At 45.2% G+C, this 21,875-nt stretch overlaps 1 protein-coding gene across 2 annotated transcripts in view; it reads right to left on the bottom strand.

Moving 5' to 3' along the window:
* Positions 1-11,545, bottom strand: part of npnta (nephronectin a) — a 68,129-nt gene extending 56,584 nt beyond the window's left edge. The window contains exons 1-3 of one of the 2 annotated variants that reach the window (XM_078531738.1): positions 11,071-11,545; positions 9,085-9,185; positions 3,348-3,398 (exon numbers count right to left, since the gene is read on the bottom strand). In XM_078531738.1, the coding sequence (XP_078387864.1) occupies positions 3,348-3,398; positions 9,085-9,185; positions 11,071-11,150 (232 nt within the window). In that variant the 5' untranslated portion in view covers positions 11,151-11,545. The remainder of the gene's footprint in view (positions 1-3,347; positions 3,399-9,084; positions 9,186-11,070) is intronic. The other variant, XM_078531819.1, reaches the window with a different exon arrangement.
* Between the last annotated feature and the right edge of the window lie 10,330 nt (positions 11,546-21,875).

Raw genomic sequence — 21,875 nt, 5'->3', positions numbered from 1 at the left:
ATTTGCCTGTTCGGTGTCTGTCCTCTAGGTTTCGGTGATTTCTGCATGTGGCCCGCCAAATCTCTTTGCTCCTCCACAGTTCTTAGCTTCTTTACCATTTAGAAAATTCTCTGATCTATCTTTCTTGGATCTAAAGTGAACGGCTTCACACTTCCCGGCACTGAACACCTTCTGCCCCAGCTTTTCCAACTCACAATATCAATATCCCTTTCTGCTTCTATCTATGCTAACTCCCGTGCCACCCAAGATGGTGACGTCAGCAAACTTGGATGTGACTCTCTGTCCTTCATCTGAGTCATTCATGAATAATATGAAAAGCTGAGTCCCTAAACAAATTTCACTTCTTAATAAAGAGCATCAGCGTCAAATCGAATGTTTAAAACAAAAGTTATCCTGTTTCCTTTTAAAACTTAAAACTTAATGTACTTTTTAAGGAATAGATTGTATTTCAAAGGCAAAATACTGCAGGTGCTGGAAATCTGAAATGAGAACGAAAAATGCTGGAAGAACATAGCAGGCGAGGCAGCGCTTGTGGAAAGAGAGAGACCAATGAAATCCCTTCGGAATGTAGCCATTGTTCTAATGTAGGAAATGCAGCAGCCAATTTGCACACGGCAAGGTCCCACAAAGAGCACTGAAATAGAGGACCAGATCATTTGTTCTAGCAATGTTGGTTGAGCGGTAAATGCTGACCAACACCAGGGAGAACTCTCCGGCTCAGCTTTGGAATAGTGCCATGGGATCTTTGACGCGCACCCGAAAAGCAGTTGGGGCATCAGTTTAGCGGTTCAGTGGTAAAATGGCACCTCTGACAGCAACCTTCATAACCCTGGACATTGTGCGTGCTGGTAGTAATTGCTGCAGAAGGATTCCCACTATATTTCCTTGTCCTCTTGTGTAGGAAACCTGAATATGTAGAAGCGGCGCAGCCTTTGAGTGACCAGGGTCACCTATGACCTCAAATCAAAATTTTGAATTAGGATTTCACTGTTGGAAAATCCAGATAATCTGTACTAGGTTTGCTGGTGTCAGGTGGAGGGGCAGCAAGGGAACCACAGTTGTCTTTACACCAGTGATTTGAGGGGTAGCGGGAAAAGAGTTTCCAGTTTTAAGTGCTGAAACTGAGCAAAAATGGATACAGGGTAAGGGCAGCCATAGAGTTGGGTGTGAATATTCCTGTAGTTGAATAGCCCATCAGCACTCACCATCCAGAGGAACAGCTAGTTGGGCAAAGGCACAAGGGGGTGTCCTTTTCCTGTGGAACTGTGCCCAAGCAAGCATCTCCAGGCAAGACTCAATGGAAAAAGTTGGACATGGAAATCCTATATTACACTATCTCCCATTATACACTCTTTGTACAGTTCCCAAAGACAGGTTTATCAGCGATTGGGAGGGCGTGTGGGGAGTTGGATAGTGTATTTATTTCCTTTTGTCATTTTGGAACGTCCTTTGTGTGGGGGATTTACTTCATGGTGGTCTGGCCTAATGTTTATTCAGTATCCCACGCTTGAATCACGCAAGATGAACAAACAAAGCCTCAAACTAATGAAAGGTTTGCATTTAGAAAATGGGCCATTCTCACAGCAGCTCCTAGATTCCTCTTGGGCCATTCTCATGTTTAACTTGCAGGCGTCGCACATGTTGAGCAGGCGCCTCACCCTGAAGGATGAACAGTGCCCAATGAACAGTGCCCACTGAACCACCCCCACAAGTGACTGGGCACAGGTGCCCCTTAACATTACTGGGCACAGCAAGATCAATTTTGAAATTGAGCATCGCAGCTGTTGAACAAACAGCTTAACCTTTTTACTGTCTATACCCTACTTCAATGCTATGGACCAGCTTTGCGGAGGGAGAAGTCAGGCCCCAGCAGAGAGAAATAAAGCAATAGCTCCCCACCCCTCTCCCTTACCCCCACCCTCAGAACGAAACTGAAAGAGTCATCAAGAAACTGTTCAGTTATTTGTGGCTTCACCTTGTCTACTAGCTCCCCCCACACATCTGGTAGTGTGTGCCCCTCCAAAAATGATTATAAATCTTACTGAGTAATGATAGTCTGACCTTATGATATGCCATTCCCACTATGAACTGATCCCAAGCATTCGAGAATAACACTTTCATCTCAAACAGTGTCATAACACCCTCGTGATGAAAGTGGTAGTGGGTTATTTAGTGGCTGTGCACCTTAGGCAATACAGCAACATTGCTACACAGCAGAACCCCTCACACAATAGTTTTTTGCATTGAAAATAAAAATGTATTTTTATAGGAAATAAGGGGACGATCCAACTTACTTTGTTCCCAGTTATACTTCAGTGTTGCATCTGGATTCAAAGCGCGCATCCCTGTAGCCTAGTATCTATCAGGAGACAACAGCTGGGGCCAGGGATTATGAGCAGTGTTGACAGGACAGCTACAAATAATATCCCGCTGTTGAGATGTCAGCATTTGTTTTAAATAATAAATAATCATTCCCTAAATACAGGTGCCCTGTATAACTCCTCTCTAATAACAAGTCCCTGAGGATATCTCAGAGGGAGCTCCGTGTCAGATAGTGCTTTCTCCAGGACTCAAGAACAGATATTAACACCAAAGAAGAAACATACCGATGTTGTTACGATTTATTGCCCACAAAGCAGGGGGTCATCGTCTCCTCTGTCTACATCAAGAAGAAAAAGTTGCCTTTACAGAGCACCTCAGAATATCTCAAAGCACTTTTATACCCAGTGAAGTACTTTCGAAGCAAAAACAGAATTACCTGGAAAAACTCAGCAGGTCTGGCAGCATCGGTGGAGAAGAAAAGAGCCGACGTTTCGGGTCCACATGACCCTTCAACAGAACTGAAGTATAGTTAGGAGAGAGGTGAAATATAAGCAGTACTTTCGAGGGGCTGTCGTTGTGGAAATGTAGGAAATGCAGCAGCCAATTTGTTAACAGCAAGATCCCGCAAACAACAATGTGACAATGACCAGGTTATCTATTTTAATAATGTTTGCTTGAGGGATAAATGTTGGACAGGACGCCAGGGATAACCCTGTTCACCTTTGATAATGTGCCGTGGGACCTTTTACACCCACTGGGGAGGACGGACAGGGCCTCAAGTTTAACAGCAAAGCACAGCACCTCTGGCAGCACAGCACACCCTCAGCACGGTTAAGGAGTATCTCCCATGTTTTGTGCTGTAGCCTCTGCATTGGGAAGTGACACCACAAGCTTCTGACTCCAAGGCAAGAGCACTAACGCTGAGCCATGGCTGACACCTGTCATTGAGGTCACTCTATGCTTCACATACCCTGTCTTCAAGCCAAGAGTTAACAAGATTATTGTAAGAAATATGTTAAGCTAACCTTTCAGAGGGTACGTTACTCGACATATTCTCTGCATTAACGGGATGAAAGCTGGAAAACAAATATCCAGAGAATTCCAGAGCCTTTTTAGGAGGTTGGCCTTGATTTTGTCAACAAGCCACATTCCAGTACATTTATACACACATACACACGCACACATACAACATTTAAAACTCACTGGAACACATAACATGGGTCATGAGGGAATTGTTTTTTGTTAGTCAAGACTACTCTGTTAACTCAGAATTGACCAATCACATTAATGAGCCAGCGGAACCTAGAGTGTGAAATACGTAAGTTTCCCTCCATTTGGGCTGCCTCTCAATCCAGTTGTAAACTGGTTCTCACGGGCGGGTCGTTTAGCATTTGCTGAGACTGCCTCTTGTCCACTGATTCACAGTGATAATCGCCCAGTCCAAAGCAGGCGGTTACCGCCATCCAGTTAGAATAAGTGCATTTGTCATTGTGAGATATGTCTCTGTGAGGAACTCTAGTTTTGCAATATATCAGCAGGCAAGCAGAGTATCAGCATCGATTCATGCACGGTAGCTGTCACCTCTGTTACCATTATCACCGGTGCCCAAAGCTTCTGTGGCTTTTAAAGTATTCTGTAAGAATCTTATAGGACAGCCTCTTGGCAAATAATGCACTCCATTCACATTTTACTTTGAAGTCAATTATATTATTGGGCTGCCTTTGATAAAAGGGAGAATCTGGATTTCTATGAATTGAGAAACCAGACCTTGAAATTGACAGTGAAAACTCACAATGAAGATGTTTTGTGTCTGAAGTTAGAACACTGGTATTAAATGAGTTAGCACAGAGGATTTTTTTGTACCTCTTGTTACTGTACAGTAACTGCAATTTGGTGAACAGGCAAATTAATTTATACCTTACTGCATGCAGAGAGCTTAGCAAGCTATTGCTCTCAACAATAGTGTATAAAACTAACCTTCACTTGTAGAAATACTGGCTCCTGTGTGATAGGGGCTATGCACTGATACATGGGCAAAGAACAGACAAGTGGGACTAATTGGATAGCTCTTACAAAGAGCCAGCTGGGGTACGATGAATCAAGTGACCTCCAAGTATGGTTCCATGATACGTATCACCTCCTTGTTACTGGGTATGTGAGTGAGGGAGGCCTTTCGGGGCTACTGAAATACCAATGTAAAATGAGAGTGAAATTGATGGGCTTTAAATATCTCACATGTTACCCCATCCCCAGCCTCTAAGCCACCTTCTGGCTAGGGGTATTAGTGGCTTATTGTTTACTAGTGACTGCGCAATTAACAGCAGTGGACAGTGAAATTAGCAAAAATGCAATTAGTTTTGATCTACTGGGGGTTCTCATCCCTGAGGATGAGAAATGGGGGTTCACACACATAAATCACCAAGGTGGCAGGATGAGTTGATAAGGTTGTTGGGCTAGAGGCAGACAGTACAAAAGTGAGGAGGTTATGCTGAATCTTTTTAAAAGACTGGTTAAGGCTCAGCTATTGTGCAGAGATTATTTACTATAGTTGTATAGGGATGAGGGCTTTCTGCTATGTGGAAAGAGTAGAGAAGCTGACTTTGTTCTCCTTAGAACAGAGGGGGTTAAAGGGAAATTTGAAAGGGGTGTTCACAATTAGGAATGTTTTTGGTAGTGTACATAGGGATAAACTGTTTTCACTGGCAAGAGAGTCAGTAACCAAAGATCACAGATTTAATGTAATTGGCAAAGGAACTAGAAGAAAGATTAGATTTTTTTTAATGCAGTGAGTTATGATGTGGAATGCACTGCCTTAAATGTTGGTGGAAGCAGGTTCAAAAATAACTTTCAAAAAGGAATTGGATGTGTATTTGGAAAGGGGAAAAAAATGCAGGGCTATGGACAAAGAGCACGAGGAGTGGAGCAAATTGGGCTGCTCTTTCAAAGACCCAGCACAGGCATGATGGGCTGAATGGTCTCCTTGTGTTGTAATATTCAACGGGAACTCCACAACTCTCTCCTCCATCCCCACCCCCTTTCCGATCCCCCTTTTTCCCAATAATTTATATAGATTTTTCTTTTCCCACCTATTTCCATTATTTTTAAATGTATTTCCATCCATTGTTTTATCTCTACCTTTTAGCCTATTTCGATCCCTACCCCCCACCCCACCCCCACTAGGGCTATCTGTACCTTGCTCGTCCTGCTTTCTACCCTTAATGTCCCCAATAGCACATTCCTTAGATAATATCACCACCGTCAACACCTCTTTGTGCTTTTGTCTATGACATCTTTTGGTTATCTCCACCTATCACTGGCCCTCTATCCAGCTCTACCTGTCCCACCCCCCCTTAAACCAGCTTATATTTCACCTCTCCTCTATTTTTCCTTAATTCTTGCTCCTCTCTGCAGATGCTGTCAGACCTGCTGAGTTTTTCCAGGTATTTTTATTTTGGTTTTGGATTTCCAGCATCCGCAGTTTTTTTTTGCTTTTATCCACAACCTGTTTACTGCTCCCTCCAAATTTCTGAGGATTTCACCCACGCCGTAAGAGAATTGGCCACCCTATCACCCGACATTGGAAATGTCAGGCTCTCTGGAGACATCGTCTCTCACCCTCTCTCGCTTCTTTCATTGAAACCAAAGCCATAAATCCCAACTGCACCAACGAGGCCCTTGTGGTCTCTGCCTCAAGGCGCCACCTGCCGCCGAACAAATAAATTACAACCAAATCTCGCCAGCCAGGGGATGGATGAGTATGTGAGAGGTGCTGGGGTCTGGCTGCAGGGCATGAAGAAGGAATGACCTGCTTTTTGCTTGGAGGAATTTGCACGCGATCAGGATCAGTGGCAGAGAGCTAAGCAGTTCAATCCCGCCGATTTAAAACTTCTTTCCGGAACACTGTGATATGCAGCTTTAAAATATATTTAGTATGTTTAACTCGTTTTAATAACCTGGAATGTATTCAAGGTGACACAGTATTATGCATTTTGCTTAGAGTCAATAACGACATGAAGCTTTTGCAAGATTGCGTAGGTCCAAGCAGCCCCTTGCGTGTAAAAGCGCAGCAGGATATAAAATGCTCTCCAAAACATTTACTTAACACCAGGCAAGCAAGTGCAAATAATAACTTAAACTAGGCTTCGCGAGAAGCAATTAACGTTGTATAAAAAGCCAGTTAACATCCGCAACAAAAGCAACAGTAATGTGTAAACTCTTCATCTGTAGTGGGCAATGAGTAAAACAGCCCCTAATATGGTGTATAAATGCCCCAGTGCAGCTGAGCGAACACTCTGGCAATATGTAAATATTCATTGGCCTTTGTGCTAAAGTTTCACTGTCATCACATTAAAGCCTCAACTGAGCGTGTAAAAAAGCATGGGCTCCATCCAAATTCCCGGCCTCTGACTATTCGCAAAGGGCAGTGCAGAAAAGGTTAAATCGAGGATAGGTTGCATTAACTTGGCCTGCATTTCCTGCACCATAGATGACTGAGGGGGTGATCTGACCAAGATGTTTAAAATGTTAAATTGTTCCGATAGTGTAGACATAGAAAAAGTATTTTTACTGCCTCAGTCATGCCTTTGGTTATCTCTGGACTTGACTCTTCCAACACACTCCCACATTCTACCCCTCCATCAACTTGAAGTCATCCAAATCTCTGCTGTCCATGTCTTAATTCGCAATAAGTCCCATTCATCTCGCCCCTGTACTCACTGACCTACATTGGCTCCCAATCAAGCAACATCTTGATTTTAAAATTCCCATCCTCGTTTTCAAAACCCTCCATGGCCTTGCCCTTCCCTGTTGTAAGGTGTTGGGTGTAGTTTGGTTGGTCCTTTTAAGGTATTTGTAGTCTTAGGTAGTTCAATAATAGGTATTTATTAACTACTGGAAACTATGTACATAGGTACGGTTAAACTCCAAATTAGGAGCTGTCTCCATGCTGGCTTCTACACACAGCTCTGTCCAATGCTACACTGACCTCTAGGTGGGGGTCATGTGCTCTCTTACATTACTGTATGAGTGGTACTGTACTCAGTTCCACGTTAACCCTTAATGTGCCAGATCCTTATACTACACTCCCTACTCTGTAATGTCCTCCAGCCTCACAATCCTCTTAGTTATCTGCTGCCCTATAATTCTGGCCTCTTGAGCATCCCCTATTTAAACCACTGGGGGTTGAAATAGCACCGAAGGGTATTTTATATGAAGCTTGCAGGGTCTTCTGCCCACTGGAAATGAGACTTTTGTACAGTGCTGGCTGATACACAGATCTAGGGCTACAAACACTAGAGAGTATTATGCACAGCAATAACTTTTAAACAGCCTGAGAGTTTATTAAACAGAAGATGATCAAAGTGACTATCGCACACAATGTTGACCTCAGAGGGACACGTACACAGTAATAAATCTCATCTAAATGACTTTGGGCAGAGAACTCCCATCATTGATGGCAACTTCACTTGCCAAGGCCCTAAGCTCTAGAATTCCCCCTTACACTTCTCCGCCTCTTTACCTTGTTTCTTCTATTAAGACGCTCCTTAAAACCTACCTCTTTGACCAAGCTTTTGGCCATCCAACTTAATATCTCCTTATGTGGCTCAGTGTCTTTGTCTTATAATGTTCCTGTGAAGATACTTGATGTTTTGTTGCATTAAAGGTGCCATATAAATATAACTTGTTGTTGATGGGAGAATCCTGAAGGGGGCTCAATCTTAAAATTTGAACTAGGCCATTCAGGATCAAAGCAACTTTTCATAAAGGGCAGTAGAAATTTGGAACTTTCTCTCCCAAAAGGCTGGATGCTGGGAGCCAATTGGAGACTCAAGATAGTTTTTTTTTTGGTTAAGGGCTTTGGAGCAAAGTTGGGAAAATGGACTTGCGGTGTAGATCAGCTGTGATCTAATTAAATAGGGGGATAGGTTCAACAGGCTGATTGTTCCTAAAGTTAAGGGGTTACCATGATCATCAATGTGCAGGCACCCAGCCCCAGGTCAGCGTAGAAACCCCAACTCAATGGAAGCTCTCCCACGATAATATTGAACACTGTGGGAGTTTTCTGTCCAGGTTGTTTGGATGATATTTACTACTGTGTACATGTCCCCCTGAGAGTCAACAGTATGTGCGGTAGTCACTTTGATCGTCTTCTGTTTAATAAACTTTCAGGCTGGTTAAAAGTTATTGCTGTGCGTAATATTCTCTAGTGTTTATAGCCCTAGGTCTGTGTATCAGCCAGCACTGTACAAAAGTCTCATTTCCAGTGGGCAGGAGACCCTACAAGCTTCATATAAAATACCCTTCGGTGGTATTTCAACCCCCAGTGGTCTAACTGTTGGCATTTTGAAACCACAACTTAATGCAATTGCCCCCTTTGGTAATTCTTAAATGCCCCAGTTGTATAAAAACCCTTGCACGTGTGTAAAGTCACAAACCTGCCGTGTGCAAAAACACCAGATTGCATGTAAAAACCTAACTGTGACTGAAAGTCCTCGACTAGCTGTGTGCAAAAATCCTGACTGTGTGTAAAAGCCCCAGCTGTATGTGTAATAGCCCCAGTGGTAAGTGTAAAAGCCCCAGCTGTATGTGTAATAGCCCCAGTGGTAAGTGTAATAGCCCCAGTGGTAAGTGTAATAGCCCCAGCTCTGCATGTAAAGCCCCAGCTGTGTGTAAAGCCCCAGCTGTGTGTAAAAGCCCCAGCTGTGAGTGTAAAAGCCCCAGCTGTGAGTGTAAAAGCCCATGCTGGCAGGTTGCGGTACTCACGCTGGCACTGTCCCCAGGGACGCCGGTTCCATCCCCAGCAGCAATCCATCCGATGCCCATAGCGGCACATGCCTCCCAACATAGACCGACGTCTGCGGACCCTGAACAGAAAACAAGGTCACAACATGAGAGGGAGAGGAGCAGAGAGAAACACAAAGATTGCAGGCAGTGAAGTTAAGAGCATGGAGGGTGCGGGGTTCCTAGTTGCATCTGTGCAAATTCTGCAAACATTTAGAAGGGGGCTTGATGGAGTAAATAAGGGGAAACTATTTCCACCAGCATGAAGGTAAAGGTAAAATTTAAGATAATTGGCAAAATGGGGTGGGACGTGAAGAGAGAGGGAAGGATGAAGTGTGTTATACAGTGAGTTAGGGTGATCTGGGATGTACTGACTGAAACGATGGCAGAAGCAGGTACAACAGTAACTTTCAAAAATTAACTAAACCTCTGCTTAAAAAGGAAACATTCCCACAGCTATGGGGAAAAGCTGGGGATGGGCGGGGGGGTGGTTATTGGAACCAAAAGGCAGGTAAATGGAGCTAAAGATACAGATCATTCGTGAAACTTTGGAACAGGCTGGAGGGGTTGAACGGTTTGGTTCATTCCTGTCCTTAAGAATTGGGGAGAATTGGATAGAACCTTTCACAGGGGCCAGCACAGGGCCGAATGGCCTCCTTCTGCGCTGTGTGATTTTATGATTTTTTTTCTGTGCTAGGGGGGTTGGGGTGGCTGAATTGGGGAGTGAAGTGGGGGGTGGGTGGGTGGGGGGGTGGGGAGTGAAGTGGGGGGTGGGTGGGGGGGTGGGGAGTGAAGTGGGGGATGGATGGGTGGGGGGTGGGAAGTGAAGTGGGGGGTGGGGAGTGAAGTGGGTGGGGGGATTGGGAGTGAAGTGGGGGGTGGGGAGTGAAGTGGGGGGTTGGGGTGGCTGAATTGGGGAGTGAAGTTGGGGAGTGAAGTTGGGGGTGGGTGGGTGAGAAGTGAAGTGGGGGGTGGGGAGTGAAGTGGGGGGTTGGGGTGGCTGAATTGGGGAGTGAAGTTGGGGAGTGAAGTTGGGGGGTGAATTGAGGTGTGAAGTTGGGGAGTGAAGTGGGGAGTGAAGTTGGGGGGTGAATTGGGAAGTGAAGTTGGGGGGTGAATTGGGAAGTAAAGTTGGGGGGTGAATTGGGGAGTGAAGTTGGGGGGTGAATTGGGGAGTGAAGTTGGGGAGTGAAGTGGGGAGTGAAGTTGGGGGGTGGGTGGGGGGTGGAGAGGGGGGGGTGTGAGGCCGCACTCGGCTCCCTTTTTTGACACTTGCCAGGCAGCAGGAGCCGGCGAGGGTGTGTGTGGGATCCCCGGTGAACTGTCGCATTCCTGCACACGGCTGGATCAGGCTCCACAAACACAGCGCACAAGCCCCGACTTGAGAGCAAACGGGTGCCTGTGTGTCTGACAGCGTTTAATCGCGGCGATCTGAGATTCGGCGCACGTTTTCTTCTTTATCAAAGGCACTCGGTGTAATTTATGCGCTTTGAATATTTTGGAAAAAATGCAACAACAAAAAAAAAAACCAAAAAAAAAAAATGCTTTGAAATAAAATTAAACGCTGTAGGACAATTCCACCCCCCACCCCCCAAAAAAAAACATTACTGTGTCAAACGTAGCAGGTGTTACACTGCATTAAACGGTGTATAATTTAATATAATTTGGACACAAAGTAAAACACCATTCCAATAAAAATGCAGAGGATAGATTGAATAGATATGGTTTATGTCTTTATTCTATCCCCTGTGTATTAGAGGGAGTGCACTCTCCCTCTCTCACTCTCTCACACTCTCTCTCTCTCTCCCTCTCTCACTCTCACTCTCCCTCTCTCACTCTCTCACTCTCTCTCTCACACTCTCTCACTCTCACTCTCCCTCTCTCACTCTCTCTCTCTCTCTCACTCTCTCACTCTCACTCTCTCTCTCACACTCTCTCACTCTCTCTGCACAGTTTTTTCCCTCTTACCCGCTTCGGTCGCTTTGCTCTCCTGTCACACAGAGACAAAATGTGGACACGGCCAACAACTGCAGCACGAACCCCCTCATTGTGTCTTCTTTGATCTTTGCAATTCCTCTCCCTCTTGGTTCAAAGCACAGGATCCAGCGGCAGCTGAGGTTGTCTTGGGTCCCGGGGTAAAAGCACCCCCCCCCACCACCTCGGTTTGGCTCCTGGCAGACCAGGCTCGATAGAGGCTCCCCAAATCCCCTTAGCAACCCCACCACCCCCACCCAAACACCTCCCACCCCACCTCCTCCTCCTCCTCCTCCTCTGTCTCTCACTCCCCTCCTGTTCCTGTGGAGAGCTGTTTGGAGTTGGGTTAATTCCCAGGCTCTGAAGAAGTGATGCAAAAAGTCTGACCCCGGGCTTCAGTTCTTGGGCTCGCTGTGGGATTCTGCGGCGGGTAGGATTCAGTAAAGGCTACCCTCTCTCTCCCGTCTCTGCCTCTCTCCTTCGCCCCGTGCTGAAGAACAGATGTTGCAGTGGGCGGGGTTGCTTCCTCTCTGTCAAGTGCTGGGAGAGTTACTGGAACGTGTGGGAGAGGTTGGAAGTGCTGGGTAGGCTGTTGGGAGCTGGAGGGTTTACAGAGAGAGAGAGAGAGAGGGAGGGAGGGAGAGTGGTAGGTGGGTTACACACCCTTAACCCAACCTCCCAGATACCCCCCCTCCTCTCCCCTCCCCTCCCTCTATTCGATCCACAGCTGTTGTCACTCCATGACCCAGCTCTGCTCACTTTGTGCAGAGTGGGGAGAGAGAGAGAACATTAGAAGGGAAAAATTAAAAGAGGAATTGAAACAGGGAGAGCGAGAGAATAGATTGCGAAGGAGAGGAGGCGATTGCGAGGAAGAAATCGAGAAAGAGATGGGGACATTGAGAGAGTTAGAGAAATTGGAAAAGAGGGGCGGTCAGGAGAGAGAGGGTGAGAATGAGACAAATAAGAGAGAGGATGGAAAAGGGAATTGGGGAGAAATGGCAGAGGTGAGCATGTGAGTTGTTGAATAAATAGGGGGGGAGCAGAAGGAGAAAGGGGGAAAACACAGACCGAGAGACTCTCCATTCACATTCTCAACTGTGACTGGTTACATGTCGGGTTAAATCAGGTTTCACTTCCCGGAGCAGGTGGGCACGCTTTGCGGACACTATGACCCAAGTTAACCTGTTAAATGGGCCGTAGAGTGACTGTCACCGTAAACACTAGTCAGAGACACCAAAATGTATCTAACAGTGCGTTCTTGAGACTGCTGGACAGCCGGGTGTGAGGGTGATGTGACCTGTGTAATGCTCGTTGCTCAGAGAGAGAGAGAGACGGGGCTCTCCAGCTCTGCATTGCTTAGATCTTGCTGTTAAAATGCACAGCAGCTTAAACAGCCCGGGGGGGCTGGAGCTTTTACACTCATGTTTTAAGCGGTTTCCTAACAACATATTTCTCTTTCACATTTTTTTTGTTGTTGTTGTTGAACTGGCATTGAGGTCTGGAAATAGCACAGAACAGCTGGAGGGAAAGAACAGCCGATCAATTTGGGTTAATCGCTGGCCAAATCAAACTCCGGGAGTAGGTGAGAGACAGAATCACAGAGGAAAAGAAATACACACAGAGAGACTGAGATATACTTCACCAACTCCATAAAAACTATGATGGAAACAGTGCCCCATTAGACCTAGTTAAGAACGAAAGTGGTCAGTGGGATCTTGCCTGAGTATATCTGGGATGAATTGTTTGTCACACTTCCCCCCCCCCGCCCTGAACAAAAATGTTTTCTAGAATGGGGTGTAATCCCCAGGCAGCCTAACATAACAGCTGATTCAGTCAGTCCTCAACTCCTACAGTGCTCAGGGTGAGGGTCTGAGGTCTCACTAAGCAGCTGCCAGCAAGCCTCAGGAACATCTCCAAATGTCGCTGAGTTAAAGGTTCTCAGAGTGTCACAAACCGTGAGAGTAAAACTTCGGTCATTGATCATGTCAGCAAAGCCCCAAGACTCATGGAATTGAAAGCTCATTATTGACCTGGTTAGAAAAGTGGCAGGAACAGAGATTAGGCATAATGGGCAGGTATTCTAATTGGCAGGATGTGACTAGTGGTGTCCCGCAAGGATCTGTGTTGGGGCCTCAACTATTCAGTGTATTTCTTGATGACCTGGATCATGGATAGAAAGACACAAATCCCAAAACGTGTCAATGACACAAGGATAGGTGACATTGTGGGCAGTGTAGCTGGAAAGGTCAAATTACAGAGATATTGATGGATTAAGTGAATGGCAGAACTGTGGCAAATGGATTTCAATGTGGGCAAATGTGAGGTCAAAAGCAAAATACACGAGCAAAATACTGCGGAAGCTGGAAATCTGAAATAAGAACAGAAAATACTGGAAGTACTCAGCAGGTCAGGCAGCATCTGTGGAGAGAGCAACAAGAGTTAACATTTCAGGTTGATGACCTTACATAAGAGTGTGAGATCATCCACTTTTGACCTAAAGTAAGGTAGAACCGGTACTTTTGAAATAGTGAAAAGCTAGGAACATTGGAGGTCCGAAGGGACTTGGAGGTCCAGATTGTTAAAATGTCATGAAAGGCTAGGTACAGAAAACAAAAAGGCTGATGGAATATTGGCCTTCATACCTAGAAGACTAGAATATACAAAGCCCTGGTTAGACCAAACCTTGAGTACTGTGACAGTTCTGCACACACCTTGAAAAGGATATATTGGCCTTGGAGGGAATCCAATGTAAATTTACTGGAAGATACATGACTCCAACAGTTCACTTACAAGGACAGATTACACAAACTAGGGATTGTATTCACTGGAATGTAGATGGCTAAGGGGGTGATTCGATCAGGGTTTTAAAGAATTTAAGGGGCACAGATAGAGTGGACAGAAAAAAAACTATTTCTGTTGGTTCAGGAGTCTAGGCCTGGGGGAAACATCATCTAAAAATTAGAGCCAATCTTTTCAGGAGTGAAATTAGGAAACACTTCGACACACAAAGGGCAGAATTTTCTGCCTGTTGGGCGGGCGGGGAGATGATCCCTGCCGGAGAAGTGGGCCCCGCCGCCATTTTACGTGGACGGGTCAATTAAGGCCCGCCCAGCGTGACGTCCGCCAGGAAGCGCTATGCGCTTCCTGTGCGGGCGGGGGGATTCCCCAAATGCGAGAGTGCGCTCTTTCACGCATGCACACGACAGAGCGCACATCTCCCTGAGGCTAAGTGCTGCCTCAGGGAGATTGCTGACAGTTGTAAAAACGTTAAAAATAGAAAAAAAATCCTTAACGTGTCCCCCTCATGTGACAATGTCACACGAGATGGGACATGTTCATAATTTACACTAAAACTTTATTAAACTTCTTAAATCCCTGCATGAAACCTCATCCTGCCGGTGGATGAGGTTTCATGTTTTCTCTATTGCCCACCGGGGCTCCTGGCCTGCCCGCCAACCTTAAGGTTGGACGGGCAGGTCCTTTAATTGTTTCAATGATCCTGTCAATGGCCTCAATTGGCCATTGACAGGTCGGTGAGCCCGCAGCTGATTTTGCTGCACCCCCACCTTCCTGAAAATTTAAATGGGGCGGGATGATGTCGGGGGTTCCCCCCAATGTCATCCCGTGTCGGCGAGCGGGCCCCGCCCCCTGCTTGCCGACGGCAAAATTCAGCCCAAAGGGTGGGAGAAGATCGGAACCTTTTTTTGCAAATAGCAATAGATGTTAGATCAATTGTTAATTTTAAATTTGAGATTGGTAGAATTTTTGTTAACCCAAGACATTAAGGGATATGGGGCAAAGGTGGGTAAATGGAGTTAGGTTGCAGATCAGCCATGATCAGTCACTGAATGAAGGAACATGCTCAAGGAACTAAATGACGTCCTCCTGTTTCTGGTGGAATTTTATGGAGACAGTGGGGTGTCTCAACCGCATTGGTTGTCCTCAACCTATGAGGAAAGCCTGCTGAATTATGAACCAGTCAGGCAATTAACAGGCCATCGGTGGGTCATCCACAAGGTCAGGGCCTCAATTGGCGGTGAGGCGGGAAGGTTGTCCAAGGCCTTCCTTGCCACAGACTTAATCAAGGTGGAGATTGGAGGTTGGCAGCATCCCCACCTGCCACCATCCTACCTGAGTAAATGCCCACCAGCTCTAAACTTGGCATGGGGAAGGGCATAAAATACCACCCTAACTATAAGCCTATTCTACAGGTTTTTTTTTAACAGTAGTCTTTACGTTTTTAAAAAAAAAACATATATCATGTATAGCATTGCTTCCTGTCACTGGAGGATTTATTAGATAAGTAAAGAAATGAGACACCACATTGATCCTCCGTGGATTCATTCACAGCCAAAATAAAAATGGTCACTCTATTCCTGTAACTATTTTTCTGCTTTACCAGTTGTCAATTATTTCTGTCACTCCTTCTGTTTGTCTTTCACAAATTTAGAGCCCCTTTCCCACAGTATTCAAATAGAGGTTTCTGTATCAGTTTCTCTAGCTGCTTCCTTCTTTTATCCAACTTCGCTCCATCTCCCCTCTCCCAATCTCTCCATTTGGCTCTCAATGCAATTCCTATTACTGATATAGTTAATTCTGAACCTTAAGTCTGTTAAGACCCATGCTATGTAGGAACATGCCAAAAAAAAATCTATTGGACTCAGAGGGAGATATCAGGATTAGATGTAGTGTACATGAGTGTAAGAAAAGCTGAGGTCTGCATGGGAGTGCCACAGTTAAGACTGCTTTAAAAACAGTTGTTCTTAGGCTATGGGTAGCATGACAAGGGCATCTTTATCACCCAACTCTAATTGCTCTGAAGGCATTATGAGTGAGCCACATAATGTGGGACTAGAGTAAAAATTGCCCAAACTGGAGCTTCTAATGGTGAAAGAGCTGCTTTTCATGATTGTCATTCTGGTATGAGACATAAATTACTAGCTCTATTGAGTTCAGTTTCACAATTTAGGTGAGACTTGAACTCTGAAACTCTGGGCCATTAGTCCAGAACTATAACCAAGAGGTGTTTATGCCTTATGTGCAAATGTAACATAGGTATAACATGTGTGACACAATTTCTAATATACAATGGAAAAAAAAACCTATATCTTTCTTTGTGTAGACTTATGAGCTTTGTTGTTTTGGGATCCTACTTTAGTCTCTTGCATTGCTCTTGGCGTATCTGGGTGTATCAATGCCTGTACTCTATCACAATCATTTATTTTCTAATCATCTACTTGCTACTTTTTTCTTCTCCTAGTCCATGGATAGACCCTCCTGTACACATCAGTTGCAACAAATATTTCAACAATAAAATGTTACATTCTTACAGGGGGCAGTTTCACTGAAAAATAATTAATGTTTCAAAAACCAGAATACAAGCCTTTCGCTTAGTGGTAATACTGCTGCCTCGGAGTCAGAAGGTTTGGTGGAGGAGGGGTGAGGGGTGTGGGGTGTGGGGGAGGGGTGGGGGGTGTGGGGGAGCAGATTGAGTAGCAACCCCTTCCCCTCCAGAGAGTCTGGCTGAGCATAGACCAGAGCCCCAGCCCTGAATTCTGGGTTGATATCCAAGAGGATATTCGTGGCTGGGTACTTGTGGCACTGCCCTCTCCATCATAAGGGTTGCTGGAGTCACAAAACCCTCCCACAATTTTGGACTAACTATTACTTGAACTGGTATAAAGTTGGTTTCAGCCATGGAAAGGATGTCTATGTTGTGAAATGAAAAAAACAATCAGGATATAGAGGAGCAGAGTATTTTCAGAAAATTTAAGGGGATGTGTATTATGTTTGTATTAAGGCATCTCCACTTTCTAGTAATTTGATATTTTGTGGGGGTGGGGGGGGTGGGGGCTGTGGTGGGTGGAGGATTACTACCCCACCTCAACAGTTAGGAGACAGTAAATTCTGTCTGTTGGAGAGCCATGTTAAGGTAATTGGCAGTCCAGTACTGTTCACATGGGATTCAATTAAGTACAGTAAGCTATACATAGAGTCTGCTTTCATGAAAACAGATGGTCTTATTCACGGTATGTAAAGTGCTGATAGCAATGCAACAGGCACACTGCATGTGTTCTTCTAACAGTTGTTGAGTACTATACTCATATGTTGGTTACATGATGTAATAGATCACATCTCATTTGGAGTCATTTCTTCTGTTTCCCACCCTGCACTCCTGGGCAGTGGATCACTGTGCACCGTGGTTAGCATTAGCATGAATTCAGGAAAGTTTACTTCTTGGCCTGTGTGACTTGCACCAAGTCTTAGCCAGTGTAGGTTCACAATTGCCCTGAGCATTCCTGAGGACTGGGGGTGGGGGGGGTGGGGGGGGTGGCAGAAGTGAGGAGTTCTTTGCCTGAATGCTATCCACTGCCCAATGCTGGGGAAATTGTTTGCATGCGGAGAGGACATTGGGCGACAACAGGACTGGTGGTGGATGGTCAGCTGTGATGGTGCCAAATAGTTCTCAAATAGTATTCAGGCTCATGCATGAAGAATGGGCACTTGGGGGAACGACTAGAGGGAGACTACAATCTGTGTAACCGCTGTGCAGCAGGACAAGTGTAAAGGGAGAAAACCAGAAGGTTTTGGGGAGAAGTTAGTGTTTTTATTGTCAGACCAGTAAATGCATGTAATGATCCAAATAATCTAATCTGGAAGCCGTTTAAATTTGCAAGGCAGTGGTAACCAACACTCTGCTCTTTGATTTTTCTATTTGACTGATGGCAGTGCAGCTTCCTGACTGGACAGTTGCAGCAGTCACAGGCATTGCCCTCAGAGAGCGGGAAGAACCATTTTTTACGCAGGCTGTTTTAGAGGGAGGACCAGTGTTTGAACAAGCAGTGAGACCAGCATTTTACCAGCAGGACTGGTGTTAGTTGGGCATTTGCCATGACTGGAGTGGGGCTGGCGTTTACCAGCAGAACTGGAGCAGGCTGGACATATCCCAAAAGAGCCAAAGTGGGAACAGGGTTTACCAGTAGGACCAGAATGGGATTGGTATATAACAGCAGGAGTGAAGTGGAATGGGTATTCACCAGCTGGACTGGATTGGGATAGGTGTTTACCAAGAATTGGGACCAACGTTAACTGCAGAATAGGCAGCACTAGACAGCGTGGTGAGTAAAGAATGACTACAAGAGAGTACTAGTAGCGTGGGACAGCAAACAAAGCGAGGAGTGAAATCTGTTGACTGCACTGTGGATCAGGGTCCGGGTGAATACAGCTTCCAAACTACCACTACTTAGTTGCCAACAAAGGATTGTAGGAATTCAATCTCAATAATGTTGATGGTGCCACATGAGGCTTCTCCAAGGCCAGGATTCTGCTCTGCTGATGGAGGTCTCAATCACCAGTCGGAGAACTGACGGGGAACGCCTGTCAGTTCTGTGGGGGAGGCCTGACAGAATCAAGTATCCTTCAGGCACTTAAGGGGTCACTGTTGGTTCTTCCCAACAATCGAGGTCCCAGGCAGCGGAGGCCTGTCCTGCTGACAGCTGCCAGCCAATGAAGGACGACAGCTGTCCATTGTTACCAGCACCATCGGGTAGTGGCAGCTGGTGGCACTGCACCCACCAGAGATCCATGGGACCCCAGACCAAGGGTGAGTGATGGCAGGTGAAGACAGAATAGGGGTTGCGGTGGGTTGGGGGCGGGGCGGGGCGGGGGGTGGTGGACAAGCCATGGGAGGTGGGGGTAGGGGCTTTGCTTTCTGCTTCCGGGTCTCTCAATTGGACACAGAGTGCCTGACTACAGGCGATCCCCCTGGCAAAACTGCTGGCAAACCCAACAGGCCGGGCGGCCATCAGAGGGCATGAGAAAGCCATGCCGCCCCCATTTAATCCCTGCCTCACCACTAAGCTGCAGTGGACTCAGGGTTTCAATTGGCTCATTAATAAGCCTAATTGATTTTTTTTGGAAAAATATACTTTATTCATAAAAAATCTGAAAAAACATTAAAAAAACATTTCAAAATGGCCATCATAAGAAGTGCAATCATAGACAACTTTTCCAGATAGGTCATGAGGTGCTTCAGTACAATCAGTGAACATTACAGGCATTTCAATATGGTCATTACAGACAGTCAGACAGTGCAATGGTATTCAAGTTATTGACAGAGATCACGTTGCACTCTGAGGTGCTTCAATGCAATTGTGATACATGTACTGCATACATTCAATGCGAGTCATACAGCCCGAGGGGTCTATACAATTCCCAGTTCCTCGGTGCACTGTGGCAGAAAGGTCTTAGACAGCGACCTTTCCCCATTGCGCCTTTGCGACGTCTGCCCCAAGCTTGATTTCCCACCACTGGCAGCCAGGGATCCTGCATCACTCTTCAATTTAATCGGGGAAAGTGGGCCTCTCCCACAATTAAGTGGGCCCGGCTGCCATGTTTCCCCACAACGAATGGGCTGCATTAAACCCAGCCCCCAAATGTCAGCATCACCATCTGTTTTCAATCTATATGTATGAATCTGATCTTTCTCTGCCCTTCAACAATGTAGAATCAAAATGAAGATCCATTCTAATTGCTGCCAGGTAGCTAATTGGTTTCTTTATAACAGATAGAAAATCACGGACCCACAGCCCTGATCATTCCCAGGTGAGGCTCTGTGCTTTGAACACTAAATATTAGAATCACAGAATTGTTACTGTGTAGAAGGAGGCCATTTGCCCATCGTGTCTGCACCGCTCTCTGAGCATTTTAACTTGGTGCCAATCTCCTGCCTTTTCCCCGTAACCCTGCACTTTGTTTCTATTTAAATAATCATCCAATGTCCTCTTGAAAGCCTCAATTGAACCTGCCTCCACCACACTTCCAGGCAGTGCATTCCAAACCCTAACTACTTGCTGTGTGAAAAAGTTTTTTCTCACCCGCATTTGCTTCCTTTGCAAATACACTCAAAAACAGCGCCCTCTGGTTCTCGATCTGTTTACGAGCGGAAACAGTTTCTCCCTATCTACTCTGTCCAGGCCCCTCATGATTTTGAAAACTTCTATCAAATCTCCTCTTAGCCATCTCCTCTCCAAGGAAAACAGTCCCAACTTCCCCAATCTTTCCTCATAGCTGATGTTTCTCATCCCTGGAATCATTCTTGTAAACCTCTTCTGCACTCTCTCCAATGCCTTCACATCCTTCCTATAGTGTGGCGCCCAGAACTGTACACAATACTCCAGCTGAGGTCTAACCAGTGTCTTATATAAGTTAATCATAACCTCCTTGCTCTTATAGTCTATGCCCCTGTTAATGAAGGCTAGAATACTGTATGCTTTAGAAACAGCTCTCTCTACCAGTCCTGCCATCTTTAATGACTTATGTACATATACACCCAGGTCTCTCTGCTCCTGCACACCCTTCTGAATAGTATCCTTTATTTTATACTGTCTCTCTATGTTCTTTGTACCAAAGTGTATCACCTCACATTTCTCTGCATTGAACTTCATTTGCCACCTATCTGCCCAATCCACCAATGTGTCAATGTCTTTTGAAGTTCTACACTGTCCTCCTCACAGTTTACAATTCTCCCAAGTTTTGTGTCGTCCGCAAACTTTGAAATTGTCCCCTGCACACCAAGATCTGGATCATTTATATATATATATCAGGAAAAGCAAGGGTTCCAATACCGACCCCTGGGGAACTCCACTACAAACCTTCTTCCAGCCTGAAAATTACTCTGTTTCCTATCCCTCAGCCAATTTTGTATCCACTTTACCATGACCTATAACTTTCTTCACAAGTCTGTTGTGTGGCACTGTATCAAACACCTTTTGGAAGTCTATATACACCACATCAACGGCCTTGCCCTCATCAACCATCTCTGTTACTTCTTCAAAAAAATCCAGCAAGTGAGTTAGACACGATTTTCATTTAACAAATCCATGCTGACTCTTCCGAATTAATCCACATTTTTCCATGTGACTATTAATTCTATCCCAAATAATTGCTTCTATAAGTTTCCCCACCACCGAAGTTAAACTGACTGGTCTGTAATTGCAGGGCGGATCTTTACAATCTTTTTTTGAACAAGGGCATAAGGTTTGCAATTCTCCGGTCCTCCGGCACCTCCCCTGAATCTAGGAAACATTGAAAGATTACTGCCAGTGCCTCTGCAATTTCCGCTCTCACTTCCTTCAATATTCTTGGATGCATCTCATCCAGTCCCGGTGCCTTACCAACTTTAAACAGAGCCAACTTATCCAACACCTCCTCCTTATCAATTTTAAACCCTTCTAATGACTGAGTTTCCTCCTCTGTCACCAGGGCCTGGGCAACATCTACCTTGTTGGTAAAGGCAGACGCAAAGTATTCATTTTACACCTCAGCCATGCCTCTTGCCTCTACGTGTAAATCCCCTTTATGGTCTCTAATCAGCCGTACTCCTCCTTTTACCACCCTTTTACTATTGATGTGTTTATAGAGTTTACTGTAGATTTCAAGCCCTGAAAACAAAGATTGACTGAATTCTTGTCAATGGACAGGAATCACAGCCAGTATTTTAACAGTTAAATTGATCATGTGCTCAAATCTGCAGTGCAATGCAAGTATTTTTATTTTTTATTATAGTTACAATTGGAATGTCACTGAGCTATGATTATTTTTTAGTGCTTTTCATTTAGCAGGAAAAATACATTTTCTTATTGCTAATTCTTGTTACTTACTGGCATATCTTTTAATTTGTAGAAATTCACCATCTCCAAGTCTATTGCACAGCCCATTTTTTTGGGCATTACCATTATGTGACACAAGGGCAAAATTCCATCACAAAGAATGTACTGCTGCACACTAGCTCCAGCCCC

Source organism: Cetorhinus maximus, chromosome 1 (assembly GCF_964194155.1).
Source record: "Cetorhinus maximus chromosome 1, sCetMax3.hap1.1, whole genome shotgun sequence".
NCBI lineage: Eukaryota > Metazoa > Chordata > Chondrichthyes > Lamniformes > Cetorhinidae > Cetorhinus > Cetorhinus maximus.
The sequence above is the reverse complement of the archived record's forward strand: the minus strand, read 5'-3'. Positions and strand labels throughout refer to the sequence as shown.